The 27,570-nt window shown below is 38.7% G+C and overlaps 3 protein-coding genes across 6 annotated transcripts; 1 reads left to right on the top strand and 2 right to left on the bottom strand.

Moving 5' to 3' along the window:
- The first annotated feature begins 4,066 nt into the window (after positions 1–4,066).
- On the top strand, positions 4,067–5,476 carry LOC115377053 (RNA-binding protein 25-like). Its single transcript, XM_030076906.1, has one exon. It carries the CDS (start codon positions 4,067–4,069, stop codon positions 5,474–5,476), a length of 1,410 nt encoding a protein of 469 aa, XP_029932766.1.
- Positions 5,477–9,040: 3,564 nt separating this feature from the next.
- Positions 9,041–12,241, bottom strand: LOC115377052 (low affinity immunoglobulin gamma Fc region receptor II-like). The gene is made up of 4 exons (XM_030076905.1): positions 12,211–12,241; positions 10,813–11,079; positions 9,403–9,648; positions 9,041–9,210 (listed from the first exon to the last, which is right to left on the bottom strand). Exons 1-4 carry the CDS (start codon positions 12,239–12,241, stop codon positions 9,041–9,043), a joined length of 714 nt encoding a protein of 237 aa, XP_029932765.1.
- A 2,323-nt stretch (positions 12,242–14,564) lies between these two features.
- On the bottom strand, positions 14,565–22,297 carry LOC115376890 (Fc receptor-like protein 5). Of its 4 annotated transcripts, none has more exons than XM_030076713.1 (10): positions 22,252–22,297; positions 21,945–22,007; positions 20,959–21,225; positions 19,883–20,128; positions 19,215–19,316; positions 18,452–18,529; positions 17,442–17,516; positions 16,754–16,789; positions 15,883–15,974; positions 14,565–15,719 (listed from the first exon to the last, which is right to left on the bottom strand). In XM_030076713.1, exons 1-9 carry the CDS (start codon positions 22,280–22,282, stop codon positions 15,883–15,885), a joined length of 990 nt encoding a protein of 329 aa, XP_029932573.1. In that variant the 5' UTR covers positions 22,283–22,297; the 3' UTR covers positions 14,565–15,719. The 4 variants fall into 4 exon arrangements, with proteins under 4 accessions (XP_029932573.1, XP_029932575.1, XP_029932574.1 ...); XM_030076715.1 differs by having other exon boundaries at positions 18,488–18,529; XM_030076714.1 differs by lacking the exon at positions 16,754–16,789.
- Positions 22,298–27,570: the final 5,273 nt, after the last annotated feature.

Below are 27,570 nucleotides of genomic sequence, written 5' to 3'. Positions count from 1 at the left end.
CGGATATGACAGTATAGCAGGAACCAGCAGAGGGTGCTGCTGATCTGTGCCTCTGTTCCCTCAGCCAGAATGGTGACTGTAGATGCCCCCAGGTAGAGTGACAGTCACCATTTGGTGGGTACTGTGGATTGATCTGATTTTAATTGATCACGTTTGTATCTGGGCCTGTTAATTTCTTTAAAAAATCTGATCCAAAAGTCTATTATTGATGATAGATAGATAGATAGATAGATAGATAGATAGATAGATAGATCCTTCTGTTAATTAATATGTTCTAATTTTTATTGTGAAACTAATTTGAAGTCTTAATTTCTAAGCAGCCCCGGGCTTTGAGTAATTATACAGGGTGACATTTTTAATAAACCCTTAGTAATAATTTTATTTTTTGGTTTGTTTTTTTTCTGTTAGCTGTGATTTTATAGTTAATTAGTCTAGTTTTTACATCCCTTTGTTTTTTCCCCCTTGTTTTTGCTTGTACATGTTGGATTGGATTTTGTAAAATGACCTCTGACAAGATATTTTTCTTTCCATATGGCCCTCGTGTGACTTCACTCTTTACAAATGGTTTATGTCAGTTTTCAGATGTGAAAGATGCTTCACCCGAAGGACGGACTGGCCCTTCCCTGCCGGCTCAGTGTCTTCAGTGTCTCGCTTTTCCATCACACTGTTGTCTTTCTTCTTCTGACACACTCTTGTGCAGGTAACTTACAACACACCATTAACACCTTGGTGTGTTTGTGTGTGTGTTATGCCTTTTGATGCAATATAATTATTTTAGAATAATGTCAACAATATACTATTGGGTCATTTCATATAAAATCAACCAATTAAAAAACAAATTCCTTCATGAGCCCGATTTTTTCCTCAACATATTTTCTTAGTTACAACTCCACAAAGTATGTAAGGGTAAGTAAAAATTTGGTGCTTTTTTTTTTTTTTTATTCACGTTTTTTTCTAGCATTTTTAAGGCCTCTTAGCATCATTTCTAATAGAGATAGCCATATGACATTTTCCGGGCTGCAAAACACACTAGAGTTCTGTTCAAAACCACAACCGAATCAGTTTTACAACCCAGGTGTCAAAATCTGAAGCCAGAATTTGTTTTTTCTTCAAAACAATTTTTTTCTGTGACCAACTCTGAGCATCAATATCTTGGGTAAAATTAAAGTTTCAGCAGCAAAACTAGACCAGTTTAATGTCTGTGACACAGGGTGATAGAAACAAGCATTGTATCCTGGAGATTTTTACCACAAAATATGCAACTTTGTTTCGGAGAAATACAAATGACCATAAAATGACTATGATCCACAGAAACAATGCCAATGCAAAGGCCATCAGGACAGACACTGTGCCTTTATTTCTAGCCCTGTCTGCTGTGACCCTCCAACATCTCAGCTCCAGTTACATTGTGAATGTGTTGGATGCTACAGCTCCCACTGGGTTGCTGTGTTTTGTCAATAGCCTTGTCTCACAGCAGGAATTGTATTGTTTCTTCCCAGGTCAGTATCAGCTGATTGGTCCACCTCAGCCAATAGTGGCGATACTTGGTGGTGACATCATCTTGCCGTGCCACCTGGAACCTGCTGTGGATGTTGCCGCCAGGACAGTGGAGTGGTCGAGACCAGACTTGGAGCCCAGATTTGTCCATGTGTGGCGTAATGGTCAGGACCTTTTAATGCAAAAACATCCATCATATGGGCGAAGAACATCATTGTCTATTGACAAACTGAAGCACGGTGACATTTCCCTAAAACTCTCTGGAGTGAAGCTCTCAGATGAGGGAAGATACAGATGCTTCATCCCTTTACTGGGTACAGAATCTGCGGTAGAGCTTGTTGTTGATGGTAAGTGAGCATGTTCATTGTTTATTCTATAGAGCCAGACTACTCAGTTTTATACTTTTGGAACCCGTGTCACCGGGGATTAAAGGTCTTTGTCAAGGGCAGTACTATGGTAGGTAGGATAGGAGAGAACATTATCTTTAAACTTTCAACAGGCAGGAGATTTACAGAGAAAAAAATGATGTAGAATTAGATTAAAGCTTTCATTTTTATTGACTAAAAGCACTTTATTTTCTGTAGTCAAAACTAAAACTAGGGAAATTCAAATAATTAAAATGTGACTAAAATGCATTTTGTGTTGAAAGACAAAGCCTGAGAGTAACTCAAAATTGTCTGTCAAAATCAAAGCCAACACTACTACACTGTGGCCAGTCCATTTATTTTCCACAAACTTCTTAGTGTCCATTAAACTAAATCATATTTCCAATAATAAGCAAACAAACAGCAGCATACTGAACCACGAATAACTACTGCTGCACATAATTGCCTCAGAAGTCAAACACTGTTTGTGTTCTGGGCTGAACATCTGACTTGGCAACGATTGGTTCCTGTTTAAAGAACTGAACTCTGATTGGTTCCTACAATACATCTTATCCCCATTGACTGAAGAGCATTGTTTGCAAATGTGAGTTCTTTGCGGTACATTTAATGTGGAGATCTGCAAGTGCTCATCCTTAGGTAGTCTGATTTTTAAGGAGTTCTCTCAACTGTTTGCTGTGTCATGAATTGTTTTTCATTTTCCACTGAAAATATTGTTTGAAATCCCTCCTCGTCTCCCTCCTCATCAGTTGCTGCCTCCTCTCCTGTCATCCACACGAGCAAAAGCAGCAGTGGAGTGGTTTTAGAGTGTGAAAGTAAAGGCTGGTACCCAGAGCCTGAGCTGTTTTGGCTGGACGCTGAGGGAAAGCTCCTCTCTGCTGGAGCTCCAGAGACAGTCAGAGGTCCTGATGGCCTCTATACTGTCAGCAGCAGAGTGACTGTGGAGAAGAGCCACAGCAACAGCTTCACCTGCAGGATTCAGCAGCTCAGCATCAACCAGAGCAGGGACACACACATCCACATCCCAGGTCTGAAATGATGTATAAACTGTAAAATGGGTCATGTATTAGCTTGAAACAGCCAATGTTTAGTTTCATATAAATGTCATGTTGTTCTGTGTTTTATCATTTCAGATGATTTCTTCATGGTTCCCCCTAATCCTGCTGTTCCTGTCGCCGTCGGCTTGTCTGTTGTCCTCCTGTGTGTTGTTGCTGTTGTCTTTGTTGTGTGGAAATGCAGACGGAACAAAACAAGTGAGTCCCAAATTATTGCCCGAAGTCTTAATACCAAGTTCCTATCACAGTTCTTCAAAGGTTATAGTGATGTGAAGTTAATAATGACTTAATGGTCAGTGTTTCTTGTTGTGCACTGTATATCATGTAGTAAACTGTAATTCCTCCCTGTGAAGCAGGTCAGATGTTTTAGCTTCACCTTGGCTTGTCTTCAGTTTGATACCTTTTCTTTGCAACATTGCAGTCACATTAACTTCCACTGCCCCCTGTCTCTGTTTGCACACAGAGACGAAGATGCACCACGAGGAAGGAGAAGAAAAGAAGAAAGGATTTTTAAATGAAGACGCAGATCCTCAGTTTAAGATGGAAGGAGGAAGAGACAGAGAGACATTTGTTGTAGAAAGAGAAACAAAGAATGAAATTCAGGTTCTGATGGAAGAAAGAGAAAGAGATGAGCTAATGTCAGAAAGAGAGACAGAGAATGATCCAGACAAGAAACAGACAAAACACGAGGAAGAGACACAAAAGTCAGAGAATGAACAGACGTGTGCAGAAGAGAAATCTGACAAACCAACAGGACAGCAGAAGGAAGTGGAGAACCAGAGAGAGGAGACATGGAGACAGAGGGATGAGAACGAGACACAGATGAAGTCAGCGGAAGGAGAAACAACAGGGAGGGAGAGGGACAAGACAGACCTTAAAGACAAAGACAAAAATCTTTCAGAGGAAAACATGGATCTGAACAACAGTCAGGACAAGGCAGAACGTAAACGAGACAGAAAGCAGCTCACGACAGAAAGAAAGGAAAAGAGGGATCTAAAAAAGAAAGAGACAAAACTTAAAGCAAAGCAACAGAATGAAGAGATGGGAAGGGGGAGGTATGAGAAGGTAAGGAAGATAAAGTCAGTGAGAAAGGAAACAACAGAGAGCGAGAGAGACAAAACAGGCTGTGAAATGCATAAAGAGGATGCAGATAAAGAGAAAGATGAGGACAAAAGGATTGGCTTAGAGGCCAAGAATGATCAGGAGAGGAGAAATAGAGAGCCTGAGAAACAGCAACAGAGGAAAGACAAACCATTTCAGAGCAAATACACCGATAGTACAAGAATTAAGACAAAACAAGAGGAAGAGACTGAAAAGTCAGAGAATGAACAGAAGTGTGTGGAAGAGAAATCTGATAAATCAACAGGACAGCAGGAAGTGGAGAACCAGAGAGAGGAGACAGAGAGACAGAGGGATGAGAACGAGAAGAAGAGGGAGTCAGTGGATAAAGAAACAACAGAGAGGGAGAGGGACAAGACAGACCTCGAAGACAAAGACAAACACTTTTTAGAGGCTTTACAAACGCTCAGATTAGAGGCCAAGAAAGATCAGGAGAGGAGAAATAGAGAACCTGAGAAACAGCAACAGAAGACAGAGAAAGCACTGCTGGGCAAAGAGGCTGAAGGTACAGGCATTATGGAAAAGAAGATGGAAGCAAATGAAGAACAAATCAGTGTTAACTTGGAGGAGAAAAAGAAACAGAAGGATGAGACAGAGAGGAAGCTTCAGGCAGAGAAGAGCAAAGCAACACAGAGAGCCAACCTCAAAATGAAGGAAGAAGCACCAGAGAGTGAAAACCCACAGCTCAAGAAAGAGACAGAGTCTCAGGCAAAGGAAGAACAGAGGGTAAAACCTCTGGAAAGTCATGATGAACTCACCGAGCAGCAGGAGAAATCCCACATGGATTTCCAAAAGAGAGAAGCAGAGCATCAGACAGAGCTACAGGACAGAGCTGGAAGAGCTGAAACACAGCAAATACAGAGGACAGATTTGGACAGGAGACAGCGACAGCAGACAGCGACAGACAGCAGAGAAGTTAAGTTTCAGACTGACAGAGACCAAGAGACATTCAGAGAAAATAGAACAGTGACTGATCTGGACAAGAAAAATGCAAAACCTGAGGAAGAGCTGCAGAAGAAGGAGAACAAACCAAAACATGTGGACAAAACACTTTTGGGACCAGAGAATCAAAGAGATCAACTCAAACTGGAAGAGAAAGAGAGACAGAGGGAAGAGAACAAGAGGAAGGTTCAGTCAGTGAGTAGGGAAAAGCCACAGAGCAAGAGAGGCAAGACAGACCTCAAAATCCACCAAGAAGCAACGGGGAGAGAAAATCAAAATCTTCAACAGGACACAGTCACGGATAAGGAGGAAGAAATTGAATCCCCAATTTATTCCAGTGAGGAGACAATGGACAAGTGGGGATCCCGAAACCAATCCAGTGAGGAGCCAATGGACTATCAGAACTATCCCTGTGAGCAGCAAGCGGATCTGGAGGAATCCCAAAATGATTTCAGTGAGGAGGAAATGGATGTGAACTAATCCCAAATGATTCGAATAAGGAGACATTTGATCAGAAGAAATTTAAAAACAAACAAACAAACAAAAAAAAGACCCATTCAAATTAGCCGAAATTGGATGTCGAGGATTCCTGAACGCATTAGATGAAGAGAAAAGCAAAGCAGCGGGAAGTCACTGAGGTCACCAAGGGAAGAGCTGACTCTCACCTTCCTCAAGAGAAGAGGAGGAGGAAGACATCGTGCCGAAGGGCTAAGAGCAGGAGATCAACAGATTTAGTGATCAGTGATCTGTAGCGCATGAATCTGCCAGCATTAAAAACACTGAATTCAACTACAAACAATATCAAAGTGCTGTGAACAGAGTATTGGGCAGCATATTCATCTCTCTTGACATTATCTATTTAACATTACAGAAACATGTATCATATATCAGAAAGTAACAATACGTTTAACAGGTTGCTCATGTAGTTTGATGCTGGAATTTCTTGTCCGCACTCCCAGCATTTGTGTTTCAGGTCTTTCTCTGCCACACAAACCTCTATAGTGGGATTTACAGATGTGTAAATAATAGTAAAATCAAAAATCAGATGAATTAATTCGACAGTAGAGGGAACTGGAGAAGCAGTGAGATACACTGAAAATAGAACTGGAAGAGGCAAAGAAGCAGAGGGATGAGAATCGGGAAGATGAGGACAGTGACGAGGGAAATAACTGAGAGAGAGAGAGACAAGGCAGACCATTAAAATGCAAAGAAACAGAAAGAGAAAGACAGGATTCGTTTAGAGACCATGAAAGAAAAGGGAAAAGAAAAATGAGAAGGAACAACCAGTTAGCAGCGCAGACACAGACCGAGGGAACAGGCATCCAGAGGAGCCCCAAAACCCTTTGAATGATGAGATACAGGATGGAGAGGAATCTCAAATCCATTCAAAAAATAGAAACGTGGAACTCTTGGAATACCTTCAGGGGACATTGATGACATTGAGGGACAAGCTGACATTCATCCACATCAAGAAAAGAGGAGCGGGATGAAGCAATCCTCCCCTGATCCCCTTCGCAACCAGATGGTCTACTCATTCTCTCACTGCTGCTAACAGGTGTGGTAAACAATATTGGGCATCTTATTGATTTATCTTCACATCATGACAGTACCACAGATCGTCATATCAGATAATCAAAATATGCAGGTCGGCCATGTAGCTTAATACTGGTATTTCTTCTCAGCCCTCCCATTGTTCATGTTTCAGGCCTGCTCTACCTGCTGTTATAGTGGCATTTATAAAAATAGAAAAAAACTTAGCTCAATATCAAGACACTTAAGCGGATATTCAATCTGAGGCAGCGCTCCTGATTTAACTTCAGGACTGACTGATACACAAAAGAGTCTGACCCTGTTCCATTGTGGAAGCTTGTATCTCCGGTTTGATGGTAGCTACATATTCACCTCAGAACATGTTACCTTTGACAACCCAAAAATTGTTAAAAAAAAAAAAAAAAAAAAAAAAAAAAAAAAAAAAAGATTTTAAACTGTGATGTCTTCATGTTCAAAGTCAGATGTATTCTTATTCTTATCCTTATTCTTATATATTTTCTTATTTATTATGATTTTGACTGTGAATGACTGTGTTGCTACTGTTGCCTGTTTTGAATGTAACATTGTATTGTATTAATTAATGTTTGCTTAAATCATGGTGTCATAATTAATATAAAGCTCTTTTTTAGTGCATCACATCAGCCTCATATTATTTTGTGAATATATGTATGTATATGTATATATGTATGAATATAAACAAATTCAATAGTAGGAGTTTTACAAATAAAAAAAGTAAAAAAAAACCCTGCATATCTATTTTTTGCACATACTGCAATCCTTTACTTGTACATACTAATGTCTCCAATAGAGTTTTCTCCTGGTGGGGTGGGGATGTCTCAAGACAAGTGGTTTTCAAAGTGGGGTCCGGAGACCCTCAGGGGTCCTTGATAGCAACTCAGCATGTTGATCAGTTCAACTTTGTTTTCAATGAACCAGAGGCAACCAAACAAGTTGTCTCTGGTCAGTCTCTGAACTGCTCAGCCTCTATTGTTTGATCCTTCCCATCATGCAGTTTTTTATAGCCATGTCAGGCTCTTGCTTAAGCGGGGTCGAGGTCAGTGTGGTCTGAACTGTGACAGACATTAAAACAAAGCCACCGGCTCTGTTCTTGTTCAGAGATGTGTAGAGATGCTGTGGTTTCTCCGCTGAGGCTTTCTCATGACTGCACAGACACTGTTGGTGATGTGAACATACAGTTTAAAGGCGCTGTGGTTTGAAAATTCGACAAATCTAAATCGGACTTGATGTATGGGAGTCTTCATTTCTTGATACAGATACACAGCACATGACAGACATTTATAAAATTAAGTTACAAAGTGAACATAGTAATGAAACAAATGAAATAAATCACATGGGATAACAGACAGCAACAGGAGACACTATCATCGCCACTTCAGCATCATTTGGAGGAACATATAGGCATTTAGTTTTTTCTGTTGTGTCAAAAAGCTGCAAATAATGAATATTTCATGCTTTTCCAGCTGGCAAGCTTAAAGCACGGCTGAAATGGCATCACTACAAGTTTGTCTTGCTTCCCAGTATCACCAATGAAATAATGCAGGCGGTGCAGCAGATGATTGGCAGGCGCTCTCCCTCCCTGAAATACAAACATGAACATCAACACACCACTCTTGGGCTGCCCTTGGTTTCTCTTGTAAGTTTTACAAGTGGAATAACATAATGTCTTATTTATTTATTTTTTTTTTAGACTGCAACATTCCTGCTTCTGAAAAAAACAAAAAAACAAAAACAAACTAGGCCACAAAAAGCCATACTGTTGTTAAATCTTAATTGATTTTGATCTACAACAGCTATTTTAAGAGGTTGTTCACAGGATTTGGTAATTTCACTTAAGTCTTAAGGCCTAAGATTGGCCATGTTGGTCCACCTCCCCATCCGTCTGCTCAACACTTCACTCCCGGCCAGCATACCTTTAAATCTATGAGCCAAAATGTCACATTTGATATCTCATTGGACAGATTGGCCAAAATGTTTGATGAGCACGTTCATGCTCCCAAAAGAATGAACCCTGTTTAATTTGGTGACTTTCCCCCCGTGCCAACCTCATTTTACACATCTTTTTAGCAGGTACCAGGGAAATGTATTTAGCTGACTGAACAACAAAAATACATAAAAAAACATAAGAAACATAAAAAGATGTGATTTTTTTTAAAACAACAGTGAGGAGTGATGTACCTGGTTACATTACTTCCTCCATTTTGATGTCATCACAATTTCTTCTCCCTCTAAAAAAACAACCTGCAAAAAAAAAAAACAAAAACAAAAAACAGTCAGAACTTTCTCTAATTTTCTCCTACTCTAGTTCTGAAAAAATATGCAAATATTATCAATCTGCAAATATCCTTACTTAATGTACTAAAATTATCAATATCTGTGACATAAATGGGACTTACATACTAACTGAGACAAGCATATCATGTTAAGAGAAATATCTTTAAGAATTTTCCAGTATGTTAAAAACTTGAATTGGCATTAGTGTGGTGTGCTGTGTTGTGTGGCTGTACCTTTGCATTTTCCACTGTGAATCAGTCCAATCACCACCAGCACAACCATCAATAAACTGGTGAAAACAGCCTTCACCACGAGGAGAGGATGAGGAGAGTCAGGAGTCTCTTCATTCTGAAGTGTTGAAAATGATGACGCTGAGAATGAAAAATCAAGAAATGAAACTGACAGACTATGTGGATGATCTACAATTTTGAGACCTGGAGAGCCAAGAAAGACGTAACTTGGTGGAACATAATTTTGCCTGAAGCATCATCTGTACCAATTACTGATTAGGAACTTTTCTGTGTTGCATAATATCACATGGTAACTACACCGTTATGTTTTACCTCGGATTTTGAGCCAGCTCTCAGTTGATTCTCCAGAATCAAAAATACTGCATTTGTAGAATCCTTCATCACACTTGGAGAGCCTGTGGATGGTCATCTCTTGCGTGGATCCTGTCCTGATGAGGAAGCCATCTTTATAGAAATCAGCTTTGAGGTTGGAGGGAGTCGTCTTGGCTTTACAGCGCAGAGTGACATCTTTTCCCTCCATCACGGGAACGGCAGGACTCTCCAGGATCACAGAGCCACCTGAACAATATGGGGTTTAAAAATGTATTATTTTATTGTAAACAGGAGTTTTATCAAAGATTGGTGTCATACACAAGAGAAATTGGTGGCCATGTAGGTGGGAAACCAAGTTATTATTTCAAAATTGGTTTTAAAAAGTCATCATAATTTTAGAATGTCTTAGAGTTCAAAGAAAAAAAAATCTTATTATTTATTTATTTATTTATTTTTTAAATATTAGACAAAATGCAGATTGCTGGATGCCCCAGTAAAAAGAAAATATGTGAAGGTAAAAACCACATAGTTTGGATCAAATACAAAAATTTGGTGAAAATGTTTATTTTGTTTATTTGATTATACTCCTTCCCAAAAGAAGAGCAGTGAAAGAGGGCACCCTTTGCGTGTCCCCCTGGATAGAATAAAGGAATTAAAATGGATTTCATCTCCATACAGAAACCATAGGATATGTTTATAAAAGACGGACCCAGTAGGTAAATGTTTCCATAAAAAAAAAAAAAAAAAAAAAAAAAATTAGTAACACAAAAAGAGTCCTAAGGCCTTTCCTACATCCAAAAACATCACCACTTCTGCCTTTCAGATGATTGTTTGGAGCAAATTATACAAGGAAGTGTTCAAATATAAGAAAATGATTATCAGCTTTTGACAAAGACAGTCTCTTCTTTTGAAAAGATAGGAGGACGAAACACTACAAGATGAGTGGCCGGTACCATGGCCAACACTTTTACATCTTCACAACTTTAATCTTTTAAAAAAAGGGGGCTTGACAATACACTTTTCAGCAAGAAACCATCATATAACACAAAACATTTATTAAATTACTTGTATTTTTACTCTCCTTTGATATTGTCATTTGCCCTTTGCTTTCATATTTAATTGGATTGAATTCTTTTAATGCATCTTGTTAATTTTACTTTTATGGTGAGGCAAAAGCGACTCTGCATACTCATTTCAGTGTGTATTTTATATTCAATAACAAACTTTCAGACTAACACTGGAAGCTGGTATATTTTGTGAACTGCCTGGTACACCATTGAATTGCATTAAATAAATTAACAAATTAAAGTTTGATTTATTGACTTTGATTGAGACGCCCACCATGTGAGAGATGTGATAGTTTCTTTTTAAAAGAAGCATCTTGTTATTTTAAAACTGTTACAGACATACCAGTGACAGCGATGTTGATGGGGTCACTTCTCTGTCCCTTTTCATTCTCACACCAGTATTCTCCACTGTCGGAGGCATAAGCAGTGTTAAAAATGCAGGAGGACTCTTTTGGCGTTTCAAAGTTAGATGAACACGTTGTCATTCTCCTGTTGATATTCCTCTCCACTTTCCATCCAGAAGAGCCATCAAGCCCCTCGCAGCTGAAAGACATGGACTTGTATTCAAAATGCTGCAGGCTGTCTGGATCAACATGAAGACGAGCTGGATCTGAGGAAGAGAAAGAAAGAAAAAGAGAGATTGTATCGAGAGATTTCTTTCTAAACAAAATTGAAAAGTGATGCAACAAGGTTCTTTTGGGATACTGGATGATACAATTTTTTTTTCAGCAAACACTTTAGAAAGCCTTTATTTTAGTGGTGAATATAATGGCACTACAGATTAAAAGTTATGCTCTAGAAAAGAGTTCTGCTTTTCTTCATTGCTCTTCAAATTTGTAAACCCAGACTAACATAAGACACTGAAGCCAAAGCCACTGTTCCAGCTCTGAGGCAGATTTTTTTCAAAAAAGGAACAAGGGTACGCTTCTTTATAATACTACTGATGAAGGTGAATATGCCAAAAACTTGTGTATGTATGTTAGCCACAGAAAAATAGCCTTTTGTGGGATCGCCGGGGTTAAGCTTTATCTTTCATTTTTTAACTCCAGTGAGTCAAAGTCCAGCGACTGTAAACAAAGTTTAAATTAAAAAAAGCACCAAGCAAGGATGCAACAAGGAAGCAGCCTGTATCTGAATATCTGACACATTAGATATTCAGATACATACAGCACCACTTGTTAAAAAGTAACATAAGTTCACATGTTCTGCATAAACTAGTCTTTGCTGTGGAAAGAGAGAGAAATAATGTGCATTGCAAATTCACAAATACCAATAATTTGTGTATTTAATTTGTGTAAGCAGCTGATTTCCAAATTATAAAACAGCTACTTACCACTTTTCTGACCATAATATCCACATTGAACTTGTGCAACCTGCAGCATCCATACATGGATCACTGGAAAGACAAAGGACATATGATTGATGCGTTCATGTGTCTGCTAGATACACTTCTTTCATGCATCATACAAACTTATTATAGGGGCACTGCCATATTTGCAATATCTGCTAGATCTATTAGACCATCCAGGTAATCAGTAATGCATGCTTGAAATGTATTTGACACCCTGGGAATGAGAATGGGCTGTCAATATAGAAAAAAGATTTGATCTGTAAGGCATTATTGCTATCAGTATTAATATTTATAACTACTGACAAGGTTTGTTGTTATTGGTTTTTTTGCTTCCGTTAATTCAAACTTCAAGTGACTTTTTCTCTGGTTTGTATGAAAGTCAGTACTCACCCAGTGTGAGGCAGACAGCTGTGACCTCCATGCTGTCTTGCTGCTGACTGTCTGAGCGTCAGACTGAACATCAGCCGAGATGTGATGGAGGTGAGACCCTCCTCTTCCTGTGCAGCTCATCTCTGCTGCTGACGTAACAACAGGGGTTGGTTCAGGTTTACCAACATTTCTCAGGGACTGACCCACTCTGGAGGCAGAGGATATGAACATGTGGGTGAAAAATTAAAGGAAAACCCAACATAAAATGCCAAACAGCTTCAATGCTCCTTGGCAGAGATTGTCCGAGTCTCTAGAGCTCCACTGGAGGGATGGAGCACCATTCTTCCAAAAGATATTCCCTTAACTGGTGTTTTGATGTTGGTCCAAAATCTCCCATAGATATTAAACTGGGTTGAGATGTGGTGAATGTGAAGGCCATAGAATATGAGCTACATCATTTTCATCCTCATGAAACCACTCAGTGAGCCCCCAGGCCCTGTGGATGGTGGGCGTGGTCGTCCTGGAGGAGACCACACCCATCAGGGTAGAAATATTTCATCACAGATTAAAAGTGATCACTCAAAATAACTTTGTATTCATTAGCAGTGAGTCTTCCCTCTATGTATATGAGTGGAAAATGCCTCCCATAGCATTAACATATGCCACACATGTATCATCCATTTACTCTCTTTCACTGATCAAAAGCTGATCAATATTCTGATCCTCAATAAAAGCTCCCACTCTGCCTCCTGCAGGAAATCAGCTGAACTGTCACCTCTATCATGAACACTTTCTTTTCCCTGGTGATTGAAATAGCAGAGAAATATTATTGAAAAATCGTTGTTCCCTCATACAATTTGATGGCTATTAAGCTTTACTTGCTGCTGTGGTATTAATAGTTAATAATGGCTGTCCGTCTGTTACCCTGTTACCCAACCTTGATAACGTTAGACCAGCTCCATGTAAGGCCCACAACGTCCTTTTACTAAATCAGTATTGATATGATATGAAGGAAGATTCCACCAAAAAATGCCTGGAAAACCTGACAATTGCTTTGTCTTTGTGCATGTAATACATTCAATTATTTAAGAACTTTTACAGTCCAACAATGTTCTGAAAGCTGTTTTCCAGGATCTTCACACCGTAAAATTACAACACCAAATGCTTCTAATTTCTGGATGAGAACATGGAAAAAAATAAAGATGCATATTAGCACAATATTCACTCTTGGCAGCTTTGACATTGGCCTTCAAAAACCCCATCAGCTGAACCTTGTCTTTGTTTCAGCCTAAACAAAATCAAGAAACCAAAGGACACTCACGATTGTTTTTGTACATTTTGATTTTGTACATTATTATTACATTGCTCTGAGGAGAATACTTAATTCTAAGTGTAATAAGTGTCTGCTGTGATGGATGGTCACTATAAGCAAGTCCTGCTGGAGCCAAAAAGCCTCTACATAGATAACACCAGGGGTATAGTAGAGGGGGATCAACCCCACTCTTCTAAAAATAAAAAAAGGAAAAAAAGCTTATTTGATTTGCTAACTGAGTGATTGACAGCTTGCCAACCTATCAGATTCATGAAAGCATACTCTTATGTGACTGAGCGACTGTGACTGAGTTTTCTTGATAGGATGTGCAAACAGATTGACCCCTGTGACCTCAGTGTCCAAAAACCAAAACTACACATGAGCCAGTCTGTAAAGGCGAGATTACCAACATGTCTAACCTTAATCGTCATTCACAGAGGCCAAGAAAAAAAAGTTAACCAGAAGAAAACAACAGCAAAGAGGAAGTCACATTATCAACTTATCAGTCCATTTATTAATCTGCTGTTTACTGTTGGGACTGAGGTTTTAATTTGTCATGTCTGAGAGTGTATTTTAGTCACAAAAAAAAAACCCCAAAGAAATTTATCAGTCTCCAGATGTTTTGAGGGAAAGAGTTTCCAGTAATAGGTCACCCTTCAGGTGCTGCACCCCCAGCTGTCCACAAACCACAGCAGGTCAAACAATGGTGTCACGTAGTCACATTCAGTTTCAGGTGTTTTACAGAAAGAACAACCCGTCCCTACATTAGGATCCACCCACTAAAGAAAACCAAAGCCCTATGAGGAAGGCCAAAGCCCTATGAGGAAGAGAGAAAGAGACAGACACAGAAAGAGAGAGAGAGATAGAGATCTAATTCACCCACATGCTCTTTATTCATTGTCAATATGCATTCAAACCCCGCTGATGGTGATGTCAGCACTGTTTTTACAACTTTTATTCATCCATGAAAAGTTTACAACGCACATCATGCCTTAAATTCATACAGTCTGATATGCTTCATCACTGTCAGGTGGAATCCTGCTTGTAAAATGCCTGCAGGAACTAAAAAAAAAAAACAAAAACAAAAGATTATTGGATAAACTCATAGAGAAACTTGAGTTACATCTCTGGTGCTCTGCATCAAGACTTGACTTAATTTAGTTGATGTTGCTGTATTTCCGAAAGCGTTCATGCAGCCATGTAGCTGCTGTGAGCTCCTCCTGACCACAGAGAAACCTGAGGGGTTTGACACCATGACAACAACCGATCATAACAGCACATAATGCAACCGTGTTAGGACCGTTTCAAGGCCAGCTTTGGCTTTGCTATTAACCACATAGTGAGTTTTTCAGGGAAACACTGCTTGTGCTGTTCTCAACAGCGTCCTCTAGAACAGAAACAGAGGCGTAGAAGAGAGCGCCGGGTGGTTTGCATGTTCCCCTTTAAAAACCTAGAACAAAGCATGCGGTTAAAAAAGTAGATCCTGAATCTGAGAATTATTTCTCAAGCCTGAAGATGTGAGACATTGTGAAATATCCGTGTACTTTCATTTCTGGTTGAAATAGTTTCCATTTCGGGGAGGTGCACTGTCATTAACCGTTAGTGTACATAATGTTTACTGTCCTCATGAGTGATTTTAAGTATAAATGTACAAAACACATTGGGAATACAGACAACACTGCAGCTCACACTCTTACAGTGTTTGAAACTGTATCACTCATCCACACTCAGCTTATGTGGATCATCAGCTGAAGGCTTTATATTTGTTTTTTTTTTTTTGTTTTTTTTTTTAATAAATGCAGATGTTACAGATGGTATGGTGTACAACAGTGAACTTTCTTAAAATGTTACAGTTTTTCGTTTTTTATATACTAAAAAGCTGACAACACTGATGTTTCTTTTGCTATTAGCTATCAAACTAGTTAGCAAGGCTAGTGACAGCAATCAAGCAATCATATTATTAATATACAATAATATTTCTTTCACGTTTGCACAGGTGTTATGCAGATGTAACATGATCGGCCAGTTTCTGCCTCAGAGGTTTTTTTCCCTCCTTTGTAATGGCTGCAGGTTCAGTAACAGTACAAAAATGTACAAAAAAAGTCAGTCAGTTATGGTAGCAGCGCTGAAGGTGATTTTTTTTTTCCAAATTGCGTCCGTGCACACACAACATGAACAAAGTCCCTCCATTCTGCTTCAGTCTGCTCTCTCTTCCTTCCTGTAACACACACAGAGGACACAAAGGCAGCAACTGTCAAAAGGGAGCAAAAACAACTAGTATGCACAATAAAATATTTCACTGGCAACAAGCTATGCAAGCTTCAGTTTATTTTTGAGAAAACATACACTGTGTAGAAGTTCAGTATTACTGTTAGTCTCACCTACTGAACCATTGAATAGAAGTCATCCTCATTCACAAAATGTTGGTTGGTCGACACTGAGGGAATCCCTGTTGCTGAGAATGATCCTGGTTCTGTTTTGGAGCAAAAAATTAATTAATTAATTATTAATTAATTAAAAAATGATATTTTCTGTTCCTGCTCAAGACTGAACTAGAAAAAAAATCACACCAATTACAAGCCAAACTGGCTCTTAAGCAAAAATGCCATGAACTCACATATAGCTCATGTTACACACTGAGCTTTGGTAGCCTCAGCGTAGGTAAGATATTTTAGCAATGGAGTTTGAGTCAAAACGAGTCCAGTCTCAGAGGCTGGGAATGACAAACTTTTCTGCAGCTATCAGAGGTCAATATCTGTCTCCTAACACACATACAACATTGGGTTTTGGGGTCAGTTGTGTTTGGTTCAGTTAAGTTCTCACCAACAAACCACATCACAATCCTCTTGGGCAGAAAATTCAGATCTTCATTTAGGACAATTACTTTGAAGTCATACCTTTCTACTTGGCTGTAACACTGTCAAGCAGCAGCATTGTTCATAGTTCATATCAACACCAGGAGAGTAGTTATTATCTGGATTATGTCTGATTAACTGTAGCTACCAGAAGTTATCATATTGTAACCCTAGTTCTATAGGTGCAGTCACACAGCAAGTGAGCAGCAGGGGAAGCCCATTACAGAATTACGGTTACAATATTGTAACCCTCATTGTGTTTCTCAAAGGCTTCTGCCCTCTAACTGGGCTCTGTGGACACAGTAGGTGGACCCCCATTCATGTGACACCGACCACTGGATACCACACCAATGTAATTAAATGTAATTAAATGTAATTAAAGGTTGTGGACTCTCACCCAGGCTCAAGCTGTAGTAAAGAGGCTGATTTCCATCTGACAGAGAGAGAGGGACAGTGTGACTCAGTGAGCAATAGATAGATAGATGAGTGAGTGAATGAATGAATGAATTAATGCTAGTAGCAGCTAAGAATGACCCAGATGTCTTTTTTGGTGATACATTTTCAGTTTTGGAGAGCACCCTTGTATCAACATCTATTCAGCCTCAAAATGTTGGCAGAGTTGAAGCTTTACAGCCAGAATGCAACTGAGGAGTGACTGAGTGAGAGACCAGTGGACTGAAGGGTGAATGAGTGTGAAAGAGACAGATACCATGCATCATTTTTAGTTAGAAGACATTTGGATCTTTTTTTGGCTGGTTAAATAAAGCCATACTGCTGCAACTAACCCCATCAAACAATATAATCGTGCACTATGTCATGTGAACTACATAAATTGTGCTGCAACAGGGCCTGGTGAGAGGTCACAGTATTTTTCTTTCTATGTCTGTGGGTTTCTCGTGTGGTTTGTCAGAGAAGCTGAAATTATCACCACTGTCTGTAGAACCTGAAACAAAACTCATGCAATGCAAAATAACCCTTAAAAAAGTACTCCCTGTTTAGTCAGTGGCTCTTAACCTATTCTGCTACTGCAAACATCAACATATATTTGTTGAATTTTGACATTGTACTTGTTGTAAATATAGTACCTCTGTGCTTCCTGTGTTTTCTTACAACAGCATACATCTCCATGTGTGGGTGAACTTCACTGTCCTCTCTGGAGACTGAAACATAAAAAAAAAATATATATATCATCCTGCATTTCAACAGATACACTTGGTAGGACAATAAATACAAGCATATATGTACAAATGTGCACATGCTTTGATCAGTACTGTGTGCAGAACATGGATGTAAAAAAAAAAAAAAAAACACCTAACATTGTATAAAATGAGCAGATAAACAAATGATAATGCCTGAAACTCTGTAGAGCTAGTAGCTGTGGACTAGAAGCTGTAATATAGAGCTGCAGCAGAGGTGGGTGTGGTTTTGAATCAGTCATTTTGTTGGCCAGTACAGACTACGGCCGCTTTCAGACAGAATCAGGCATTGTGGCTGTGTGCCTATTTGTATGGAGGTGTGGGTGTGTCACAACATGGCCCGTCTGCTTATCTGCCCACTCAGTTTATTCACTGGCTGTGTGATTGGCCAATGCATTGTGACATTGGGTTGTGTTGTGGCAAAAAAAAAAAAAAAGATTCCTGCTCAACTTTTTTGCTGAACACCGCTGCGTTTCTTGCAGCTTTCTTGGCTTTGGCTTTCTTGAAGCCAAAAAACACTCAGCTGAATTAGATTCTTTTCACTTTTGTTGCAATGCCTGATCCTGTTAATATGTTGGAAATAAAAACCATGTGTTATGCTAATCCATTTGGAGGTTTTGAGACTTTTTTTGATACGCCACACCCATTGTCACACCTCCTTTTAGGTTAGTCACAGGCGAAGCCCATGACCAACATTTTGCCCAAATTTGGTGGAAATCTCAGCATGTGTTTGGGGGTTATGCCACTGTTAGAGGAGCAGATGGATGTATGAATGAACAGACACACCGATTTGTAGTGGAGGCGGGGGGCTCAAGACAAACTAAAATTTAAGATGGATCTGTTTGTAGGATTGGAGACTAGGAACATCTGTAATAATAACAATGTGAATCCAGCAGTACATGGTTGACGTTCCTCTTCTGTTTGAGCTCCTTCACCTGAGCCTGATTGTGGTGTTTGCTTCTGCGAGGAAAGCTGGACTTGTAAGAGAAAAAAAATGGTATCAACAGACATCACAGTTGAAAAGGAAGATAAGGACATTAAAAACACAACAACTTAACTTGAACATGAACTGATATGCTGACGATACACAGCTTTATTTCTCTGTCAAACCCTCTGATTTTAGCAAAGTTTCTGTCCTGCAAGAGTGCATGGCAAATGTCAAAGAATGGATGGAATACCCTTTTCTTCAGCTAAACCCTGATAAAATTGAGATTCTCAGTCTCTGTCAGGGCCTGTTGTCTCAAAAGCCAAGCTGTCAGAAAGACACCTTGGTATGGTCTTTGATTCTCATTTAAATTTTGATAAACATTTCAGAAGCATGTCCAATCTTGCCACTGTTAGAGGAGCAGATGGATGCATTAATGAACAGACACACCAGTTCGTAGAGGGGGTGGGGGTCTCAAGACAAACTAAAATTTAAAATGGATCTGTTTGTAGAATTGGAGACTAGGAAGTTCTGTAATAATAACAATATGTGAATCTACCAGTACATGGTTGACATTTGTCCTCCGTTCAAGCTCCTTCATCTGAGCTTGGATATCTGGTATCTGTTCACTATCTTAGGACTCAAACCTGTTCTAAACATACATTGTGACCTTTGTTTATTCATGTGATTTGTAATTTGGGATTTAATTTATATATTTGGGGTTCCTTTTTTAGTACCTCTTTTTTTGATCAAGTGAAGCAGTCCCACTGCCAACAGCAGACCCACCAATACAATGGTGACAATAACCCACAGGGAAGGATGACTGTCTTTTTGAAGGGCTGGAAATAAAGAACAATAAAAAGTACAGTACAGTATAGTACATGGTGTGACTGTGCTGCAATACACAACTTTTTGATGTTTGTCTGACTGGCAGTGGGATGAGACAGTTTCTCTCCTTCCATTGCAGTGTCATTTTTTTTCCATCTGTTTCCAGCCCACATTTTGAAATAAAATGTCACTTGACTTCCAAAGTTTTGTTTTTTGATTTATGTTGGAAAGTAGAGTTGTGAAATCACAATAATATACATGACTTATATGACTTACACATATGAATGGATTTGCTACCACATGTCAAACAGTGGGTCACATAATTAGGATGTATAGCATCAAGTATAATCTGCATAAAACATGACCATGCAAATACAACATACTGTCTTCATTTTCTCTCTCACCTCGCTTTTGTTCTCACATATTTAACTTTTGTATGAATGGATTTTCTACCAAGCATCAAGCAATGGGTCTCAACACTAGAAGGTACACTGCCTCATTGACCATCTGCATGAAACATGGCCATGCAAAATACAAATTATTGACTTAATTTTGTTTTGGAAGGACTGATACTCACCTCTGACAGCCAGCCAGCTCTCTGGTGAATCTCCAGAGTCAGAGATGCTGCACTTGTAGAGACCCTCATCAGAATCAGAAACACTGTGGATGGTCATCTTTCCTGTGGAGCTATTCCCGAAGAGGAAGCCATCTTTATAGAAATAAGCTGTGAGGTTGGAGGAAGTGATCTTGGTTTTACAGTGCAGAGTGACATCACTTCCCTCCATCACAGGAAGTATAGGACTCTCCAGGATCAAAGAGCCAGCTGGACAACATGTAGATTAAACAAGAGTTTGTAAATGAGTACAGATAAAAAACAAACAAAGAAAAAAAAACAAAACAAAAAAAAAACAAAACAAAACAAAAAAAACAAAAAGCATGGTCTGTCATGCGGAATAGAAACAAGGCTATATATAGACATAACAAATTCATAGTTCCCTCAATGTGAATTCACTGTAAAGGCTCTTAAGTCGCTTTTAACTCTTTTACCTTAAATTTAACCATTAAAAAACACCAACACCAAACACCAACGAAACAAATGCCACATTATGCAAAACATACACTTACAGGATTTTATTTTATTCTTACTTTCCTTTAATATTGCAATTCCTTCTTTGCTTTCATTCTCATTTATTCATTTACTTTCATTATTTTTACTCATTTTCGGCATTTTGTGAAGGAGAAAGTGACACATTTCATTGCATAATTCATATTCAGTGGCAAGCTTTCAGCATAGGAGGCCCTCAGCAGATCATACAATACATGATAACAGTGAGAAGAAGGCATATATTGTCAGGTGTATCATGCAGGATTGAAGTGCGTGACTTAAAGACTGACTGACTTTGATTGAGATGTGCACCATTTTTAAGATGTGACCGCTACCCTTTGAAATGTTAAGTAAGTTCAAAACAGATTATGGCACTTTGTTAACGGATAAAAGTCATGTAAGTTCTTGCTTGATAAAATGATAACACCTGTGGAATTCTTCATATTTTTTACTGAATGGTGGAGATGATCTGGAGATTATACTTTCTTTTTCAAAATCGATAAGACATATATGTTTGAAGTTGAACTCCTCAGTAACTATCAACTTACCAGTGACAGCGATGTTGACAGTGTTGCTTCTCTCTCCCTCTTCATTCTCACACCAGTATTTTCCACTGTCTGACACATAGGTAGTTTTAATAGTGCAGGAGCACCTGTTTCGCCATTCGGAGTTAGTGGGACATGTTTCAGTTTTCTCATTGATCCTCCTCAACACTCTCCACCCATACGAGCCATCAGGCCCCTCACAAATAATAGAGAAAGACTTGTACTCAAAGTGCTGCAGACTGTCTGGATCAACTTGAAGAAGAGCTGCATCTGAGGAAGATGAACAGAGCAAAAGAGAGAGATTAAGAGATTTCTTTCCAATTAAATATTCACCATGTGAAATACAATATGTATTGCCAAAAAAAATCAGAGACAAACTTTAACAGACCCGGTTCTATGAGATTTTACATTTAATGAATCATGAATATATTTTTTCTTTTCAAATGAAGATACATAATGAAGAATGAAGAAAAACAAAAGCTACAAAGCCTTTGTTTTAGTTCAGTGACTTAAAACTGACTAACATAACAAAGCATATCTGGACATACAAGGTTTTAGATTTGGACACTTGTGGAAAAAAGCCTGAAGTTTCAGATGATTTACTTGAACCTGACTTCATTTTGGAAAGAGAGAGAAGCAGAGTAAAATAAAACCGAGTATCAGCAGCATAGGCGGAGTTTGAAATTTGCGCTGGGGGGGGGGGGGGGGGGGGGGGGGGCAAACATTTTTTTTTATTATTATTTTATTTATTACAATACCAAACATAATGTAATTCAGATTTATTTCTGAAAATAATCTTATTTTATTGCATTGCTTAAATGTTTATAGATATGTATACAGGAAAAAAAAATACTGGACCTATTTTTGACTCAATGTAGTGACACATTTCAGACGCTAGGGGGGGCAATGCCCCCCCTGGCCCCCCGCAAACTCCGCCTATGATCAGCAGACAATTGAATACCAAGCCACAAAACAGCGAGGCTCCTTACCGCTTTTCTGAGCATAATATCCACGTTGAACTTGTACAACCAGCAGCATCAATGCATTCATCACTGGAGAGATAAAGGAGGAGGGATGTATATTTACAAATATGTTTTTATATATAAATCAATGTCATATTTAATGTACATTTGACATTCAACCATGCTTGAGAAGTTGTGGAGTTTTGTGCAGTATTTATTTAATGCATTTTCAACTCAGTAATCAACTTTTAACTCTTAACTTTTAACTTCAAGTGACCTCCTTCCCCCCCAACCTGGTGGATTAATTGTAGAGAAGCAAGGAGTCAGTACTCACCCAGTGTGAGGCAGAGAGCTGTAATCTCCATGCTGTCTTGCTGCTGACTGTCTGAATATCAGCTGCAATATGCTGTAGGTGAGAACCACCTCTTCCTGTTCTGTTTTTTTTTTTTTTTTTTTTCCTCTGGTGCTGACGTAACAGCACATCAGAGTTTGAGCTTATTTTTGCCACCAGAAGAGCTCTGCCTCTGAGAAATGTTCATAAAAGCACGGTGACAACCACTGATGCAGCCCAGAATACGCTCCCTGCAGCCACTGAAAGACTATTTGTGACACAGTGTTGATCTGAATGAGAAGAACCACTACTCTCCTGTCAGAGGTCAAAGGTCAGCTACAGAGAAAGGCCACAGGAGTTTGTAGGGATGGGTGCTTCAACCCAAACATGATAGTGCAGGAACAACTTTATTACATATGGGATGAGCCAGTTTACTGATCAAGTCGCCATATTTGCAGTACAATATTATTTCATGAAGCAGAACATGTCAAAGATATGGAAAAAAACTGCAGTGTTTCAGTACACCTGTGTGACATGATAGTGTTATTATGTATTTCTTGGACTTTATACCTACAGCAGTAGCTACGTCACACATTCACGCATTTTAACTTTGATTCTTTAATCCAAAATGCGAAACTGAGCAGGCAGGACAGGGGCATCAGAGATAGTCTATACAGGGAGATATTCCACTCATGAGAATATCTGATGAGGCCTCCTCCAGGGGGCAACATAGAGCACTAAACCTGGGCTAAACAGAGTCAAGTCAACAGTGGTCAATGGGACTCTTCCAGCTTTAAAAATCATCTTTCTTTAAATTGTAATAATGTTTTTCACAGTACAATAGTGAAAAAAAGCAGACGCCAGTTCAAGATGATCCATATTTCTGTGTGCTTTGACAAATGAAATCTGGAGCCATTTAGCATCAAAAGTCGAGGGTCAAATCGCTTCGACTCTGGCACAGTTAGATTCAGGAGAAAACGATAAACATTTCAGGTGTATAATGTGTGTATGCTCGGTTTGACTTGTGTCCGTGAAGAGTGAAAAAACAGGACAATTTGGAAGTGAATGTTGACAACCAGGACATTTTATTGTTTTACAGATTTTTGTTTGGACATCCAGCTTGAAACTGGGCAAACTGGGACATCTGGCCAGCGTATGCAACCACTCAGCAGCACAGAGCCTCAACGCCAGTGGAAATCTACTGAAACTGGCATTTTACAACCATGGACTTCACCTCAGCTTATAATTTTGTCTTCATTATAAATATTGGAGCTGTGGAACAATGACAGTAGGAGTCCAGTTACTGCTAAATATTTAGAATCAAGTCTGCTGATCATTTTATAGCACTTAGCCCTATTGATCACCATATATTCGGTGTGGCAGGTGGTCAACACTGCCCCCTCTGGCCAAAACACTGCACTGCACTCTTTTTTCTGTATTTAGGGCCCGAGCACTGTCCCAGTGTGAAGCCCTATTGTATCTGTATCGTTTCTTCTCCTCCCTTATTATTACGTCTCTTTGACGCTTAATTTGACCCCCTAAACATGCTCAAAAACTCACCAAATTTGGCACGCACATCAGGTCTGGTTTTCCTTTGTTTCTCTACAGATTTTGATGGTGTTTAAAGAACTGAACCTGTGACCTTTTGGGTTATGGGATGTAGCTGCTGGGTCACCTGCTGCCAGAATTTCTGTGTTGGTCTTGGTAATTCGTAAATATTGATGTTAAGATGATTGATCGTCTCAACACGGTGACTTTATGTGGGATATTCTGCATAAATATTGAATAGAGACAGCGAATAGTGAAAACACACTTGTTTAGTCTTGTTTCTTCCAAGGAACCTTGTTCTGGGAGCCCACATGAATGAAGCAGGTACCTCATATTATTTATATTTCTCTTGCTTTTAATAATTTTATTTTATTTTGTGTTTTATCTCTATGCTTTTAAACTATTTTTCTATCACTAATTCTTTCTGTATTTTTTTTCCTTCTCATGTAGAATCTGATTTTAAAAGGTGGTAGGCTATATGAATAATGAACTTAATTGATTGACTGAATGTTACTGATGTGCAAACTCTGCCATTCAGAAATCATGTTCTCTTCTCTTCTCTTCTCTTCTCTTGCCTTTCTCTCCCTTTTCCTTCCTTTTCTTGCCTCTCTGTTGCTGGCTTTGTCTCCCTCTGCCTTCTTCCACTCAAAGTTGACAATCCTGAATAAAAGCTCCTACTCTGCCCCCTGCTGTAAATCAGATGAACTGTCACCTCTGTCTCTCCTCATTCCTTTCTCTTGTTTTCCAGGAGAACAAAGAAAACGGTCACTGCTCATACAGTTTTATTGATGCTGTATTATTTTACTCTGCCAACTGACAAGCGCAAAGGTCACCTGGTTACTCATACGTTTGATACAGTGTCAGCTCAGGCAGATGAGACATAGTATTGACTATACTGGAACAAAACATAGGGACAGTATTGACCTTTCATTAAAAATGAGATATTAGCCTCTCATGTTTTTCAACTCTGATATTTGCTGCAGGAAAAAAAAAACATTGACACTGAACAGGTGAGGTGAGTCCCTCCAGCTCTTTAAGGCAGTACAGCAGCCAAGAATAAAGAAACCATGTCAGTTATCGATCTAAGACAGTCTTTCTTTCTTTCTTTCTTTCTTTAAACAACTTTATTTATCCTCGAAAAGCAATTCAGTTTCTTTTTCTTCTGGGTGTCAGTGGGGAGACTCACATGACAGTTTAAATAAGCATGTGGATCTAGTTTGGACTGGCATTGAAAAAAAAAACAGATCATTATCACGGTGAAAATATTTGCATTCAGTGCAGGCTTCTATCTCGAAATACTTTTTGAGCTTTTCTTTTCTTTTTTTTTTCCAGAATAAAACCAAGACAAAAAATTTAAGAGAAACAGTAAATACTATAGTTAAAGGGTTATTATTATTATTATTATTATTATTATTATTATTAATCATCATCATCATCATAAACCTACAGCGTAAAGTCTTATTAATATGTAAAACTGCTATATAAAACAACAACATCAACAACAACATATATCATTACTGTTATCAGCATTGGCCTCCAAAAGTCTGCACATATCAGTGTTGATTTATAATAAACGAGAATGAATACATTCTGTGTCAGATAGATTAAGATCTAACAAACACTGGCAGCAGCTGACAGACAGGCAACCAGGATGAAGGCTGTTGTTTTTCTTTTGGTCATGAGGTTGTTTGAGGACTTTGCTCTCGCCACCTACTTTCCACTCGGCTGAGGACACTCCGTCAGCACACGGTAAGTAGACTTTCACAAATTCAGCTCTTATTTTATAAATTGCCTATTTTAGTGGCGCTTCCATAGGTTTTAATGAAATGAGGACGACGTCGCCTATTTATAACGTGGGAACTGCCGTCACATCTGTTGTCGCTTCTCAGCCTCAAGCGGCTATTCATGAACCATTTGCGCTCAAACGAACGCACAAAATATGTTTCCATCATGTCAAAATTTCTGCGGCACTTTTTAAAATCAGCTTCTATTGGATTGTATTGAACCCTGAGTGATTTGCATGTGTGCAAAACTGCTTTCAAAGTCTTTTAAGGTTTATCTGAAAGTGAAATTAGTTGTCAGCTACTATTATCATTACACAGTGAGGGACTTGAGGGGATTTTTTCCTAATCAAATTCAGTGTTTTCAAAGTGTAAAATATGAGACGGCTCATCAATGTGTAAAAGTGTAAAAGTAAACTATGTTGTCCGTGCACACAAACCCGGACATGAGAATAAGCAGGGTGGCGCTGTTGATTATATCCTATATCCTGCTGTTATCACTCACCGTGATGGATGTCCTGACAGCTCGTTATTTATTAATTCACATTGTAAGAGTGGAACACAAAAAATTAATGAATGAGGAGGATCAAAATTACTCTCTGTTCCAATTATCTGTTCTCTTTGGCCAATTACATTCATTTGTATTTCTACTAAACCTTATATAGAGCGTTAATTTACAGGTGCAGTAAATAAAAAGACTGCAAAGCATTTTAGTAAGTTAAAATCGTCAGCACTCATAATTTAAGAGCACTAAATATGAAAAATAATAACTGTTTAGAAAATTAAGCACGAGTATAACCTACAAGTAAAAACATGAGAATTTATATGAAATGAAACATTTTCAGTTTCTTTGCTGTGGTGGAACTATTTTGGTCTTGCACAACTTTTGCCTCAGTTTGAGTAAATACACTGCTTTTAATTGTTATTTTTGCTGAGTGATTAAATGATTTTCACTTTTTTTTCCCCCTGATGATCTTCTTAGGAAACATCTGCTTTATGTTTTGTTTCAGAAGTCAAAGATGCCTCATCTGAAAGACAGGCTGGCTCTTAAATCCCAGCTTGGTGTCTTCACTGCCTGGGTTTTCCACCACACTGCTGTCTTTCTTCTGCTCACACACACCTGTGCAGGTAACTTACACACAAACACACCAGTACTACCTTGACGTTTATTAAAAGGTCCCAGGAAGGCTGGAGGATCCTTGCTTCATTCTCTGCCTTATAATGACTTTTATTTAACCATGAAGTTCTCTCTATATATTAACCTGCATGTTGTACACACACAAATTTGGCTCCATCTTCCAATAAATGAACAAAAACCATAGAAGAGGAAAGAATTTATTTCACACATGCACACAAAATTACATTTTGAACCCATGACATGGTGTGTTCGCTTGTAATTATTATTTTGAGACATGTCTGAATTCTCCATATGCAAATAGCTCATGTCATATTGTTTTACATAAATCCAAAAAGCATCTCATAGAAAAAAAAAAAAAAATGATACTGACCTTAATTTGAGACTGAGCAACCAAAAAAGAAGCTGTCCAGTTTTCCTATTAGTGTTTTCAGTAGAGACTGAAGTGTAACTGTATTTTTGGTGTAAAATATTTCGTTGGCCCTTCAGCAGCAGCGACGATATTACGACAGCAATTTGTTTTTGTGTTTTTTTTTTTTTTTTAACAAATACAGTGAATGTACAGATGTTGAAATTTGATCAGGATGGGGGAGGAAACTGAGAGAAATAAGACCAGGAAATGCAGCAGGTGGACAGCTCTGAAGATTATCACTCACCAAACATGTTTTTAGCCAGTAGATTTCCATTGATTAGAAATAGAAATAGAAAGTGGCATCGTATAGGCAGTTTGCACAGCCTCATACTGTTAAACCGGCTTAGTCAGTTCACACAGCAGATAACACACAGGTAACATGCACACAGAAAACATCAGTTACACCTTTTACAGGAACCTGTTGACAGGTGAAACATCATTATTAG

This window comes from Myripristis murdjan, chromosome 18, assembly GCF_902150065.1.
Source record: "Myripristis murdjan chromosome 18, fMyrMur1.1, whole genome shotgun sequence".
Taxonomy (NCBI): Eukaryota; Metazoa; Chordata; class Actinopteri; order Holocentriformes; family Holocentridae; genus Myripristis; species Myripristis murdjan.
This window is presented reverse-complemented; position numbering and strand designations above follow the sequence as displayed.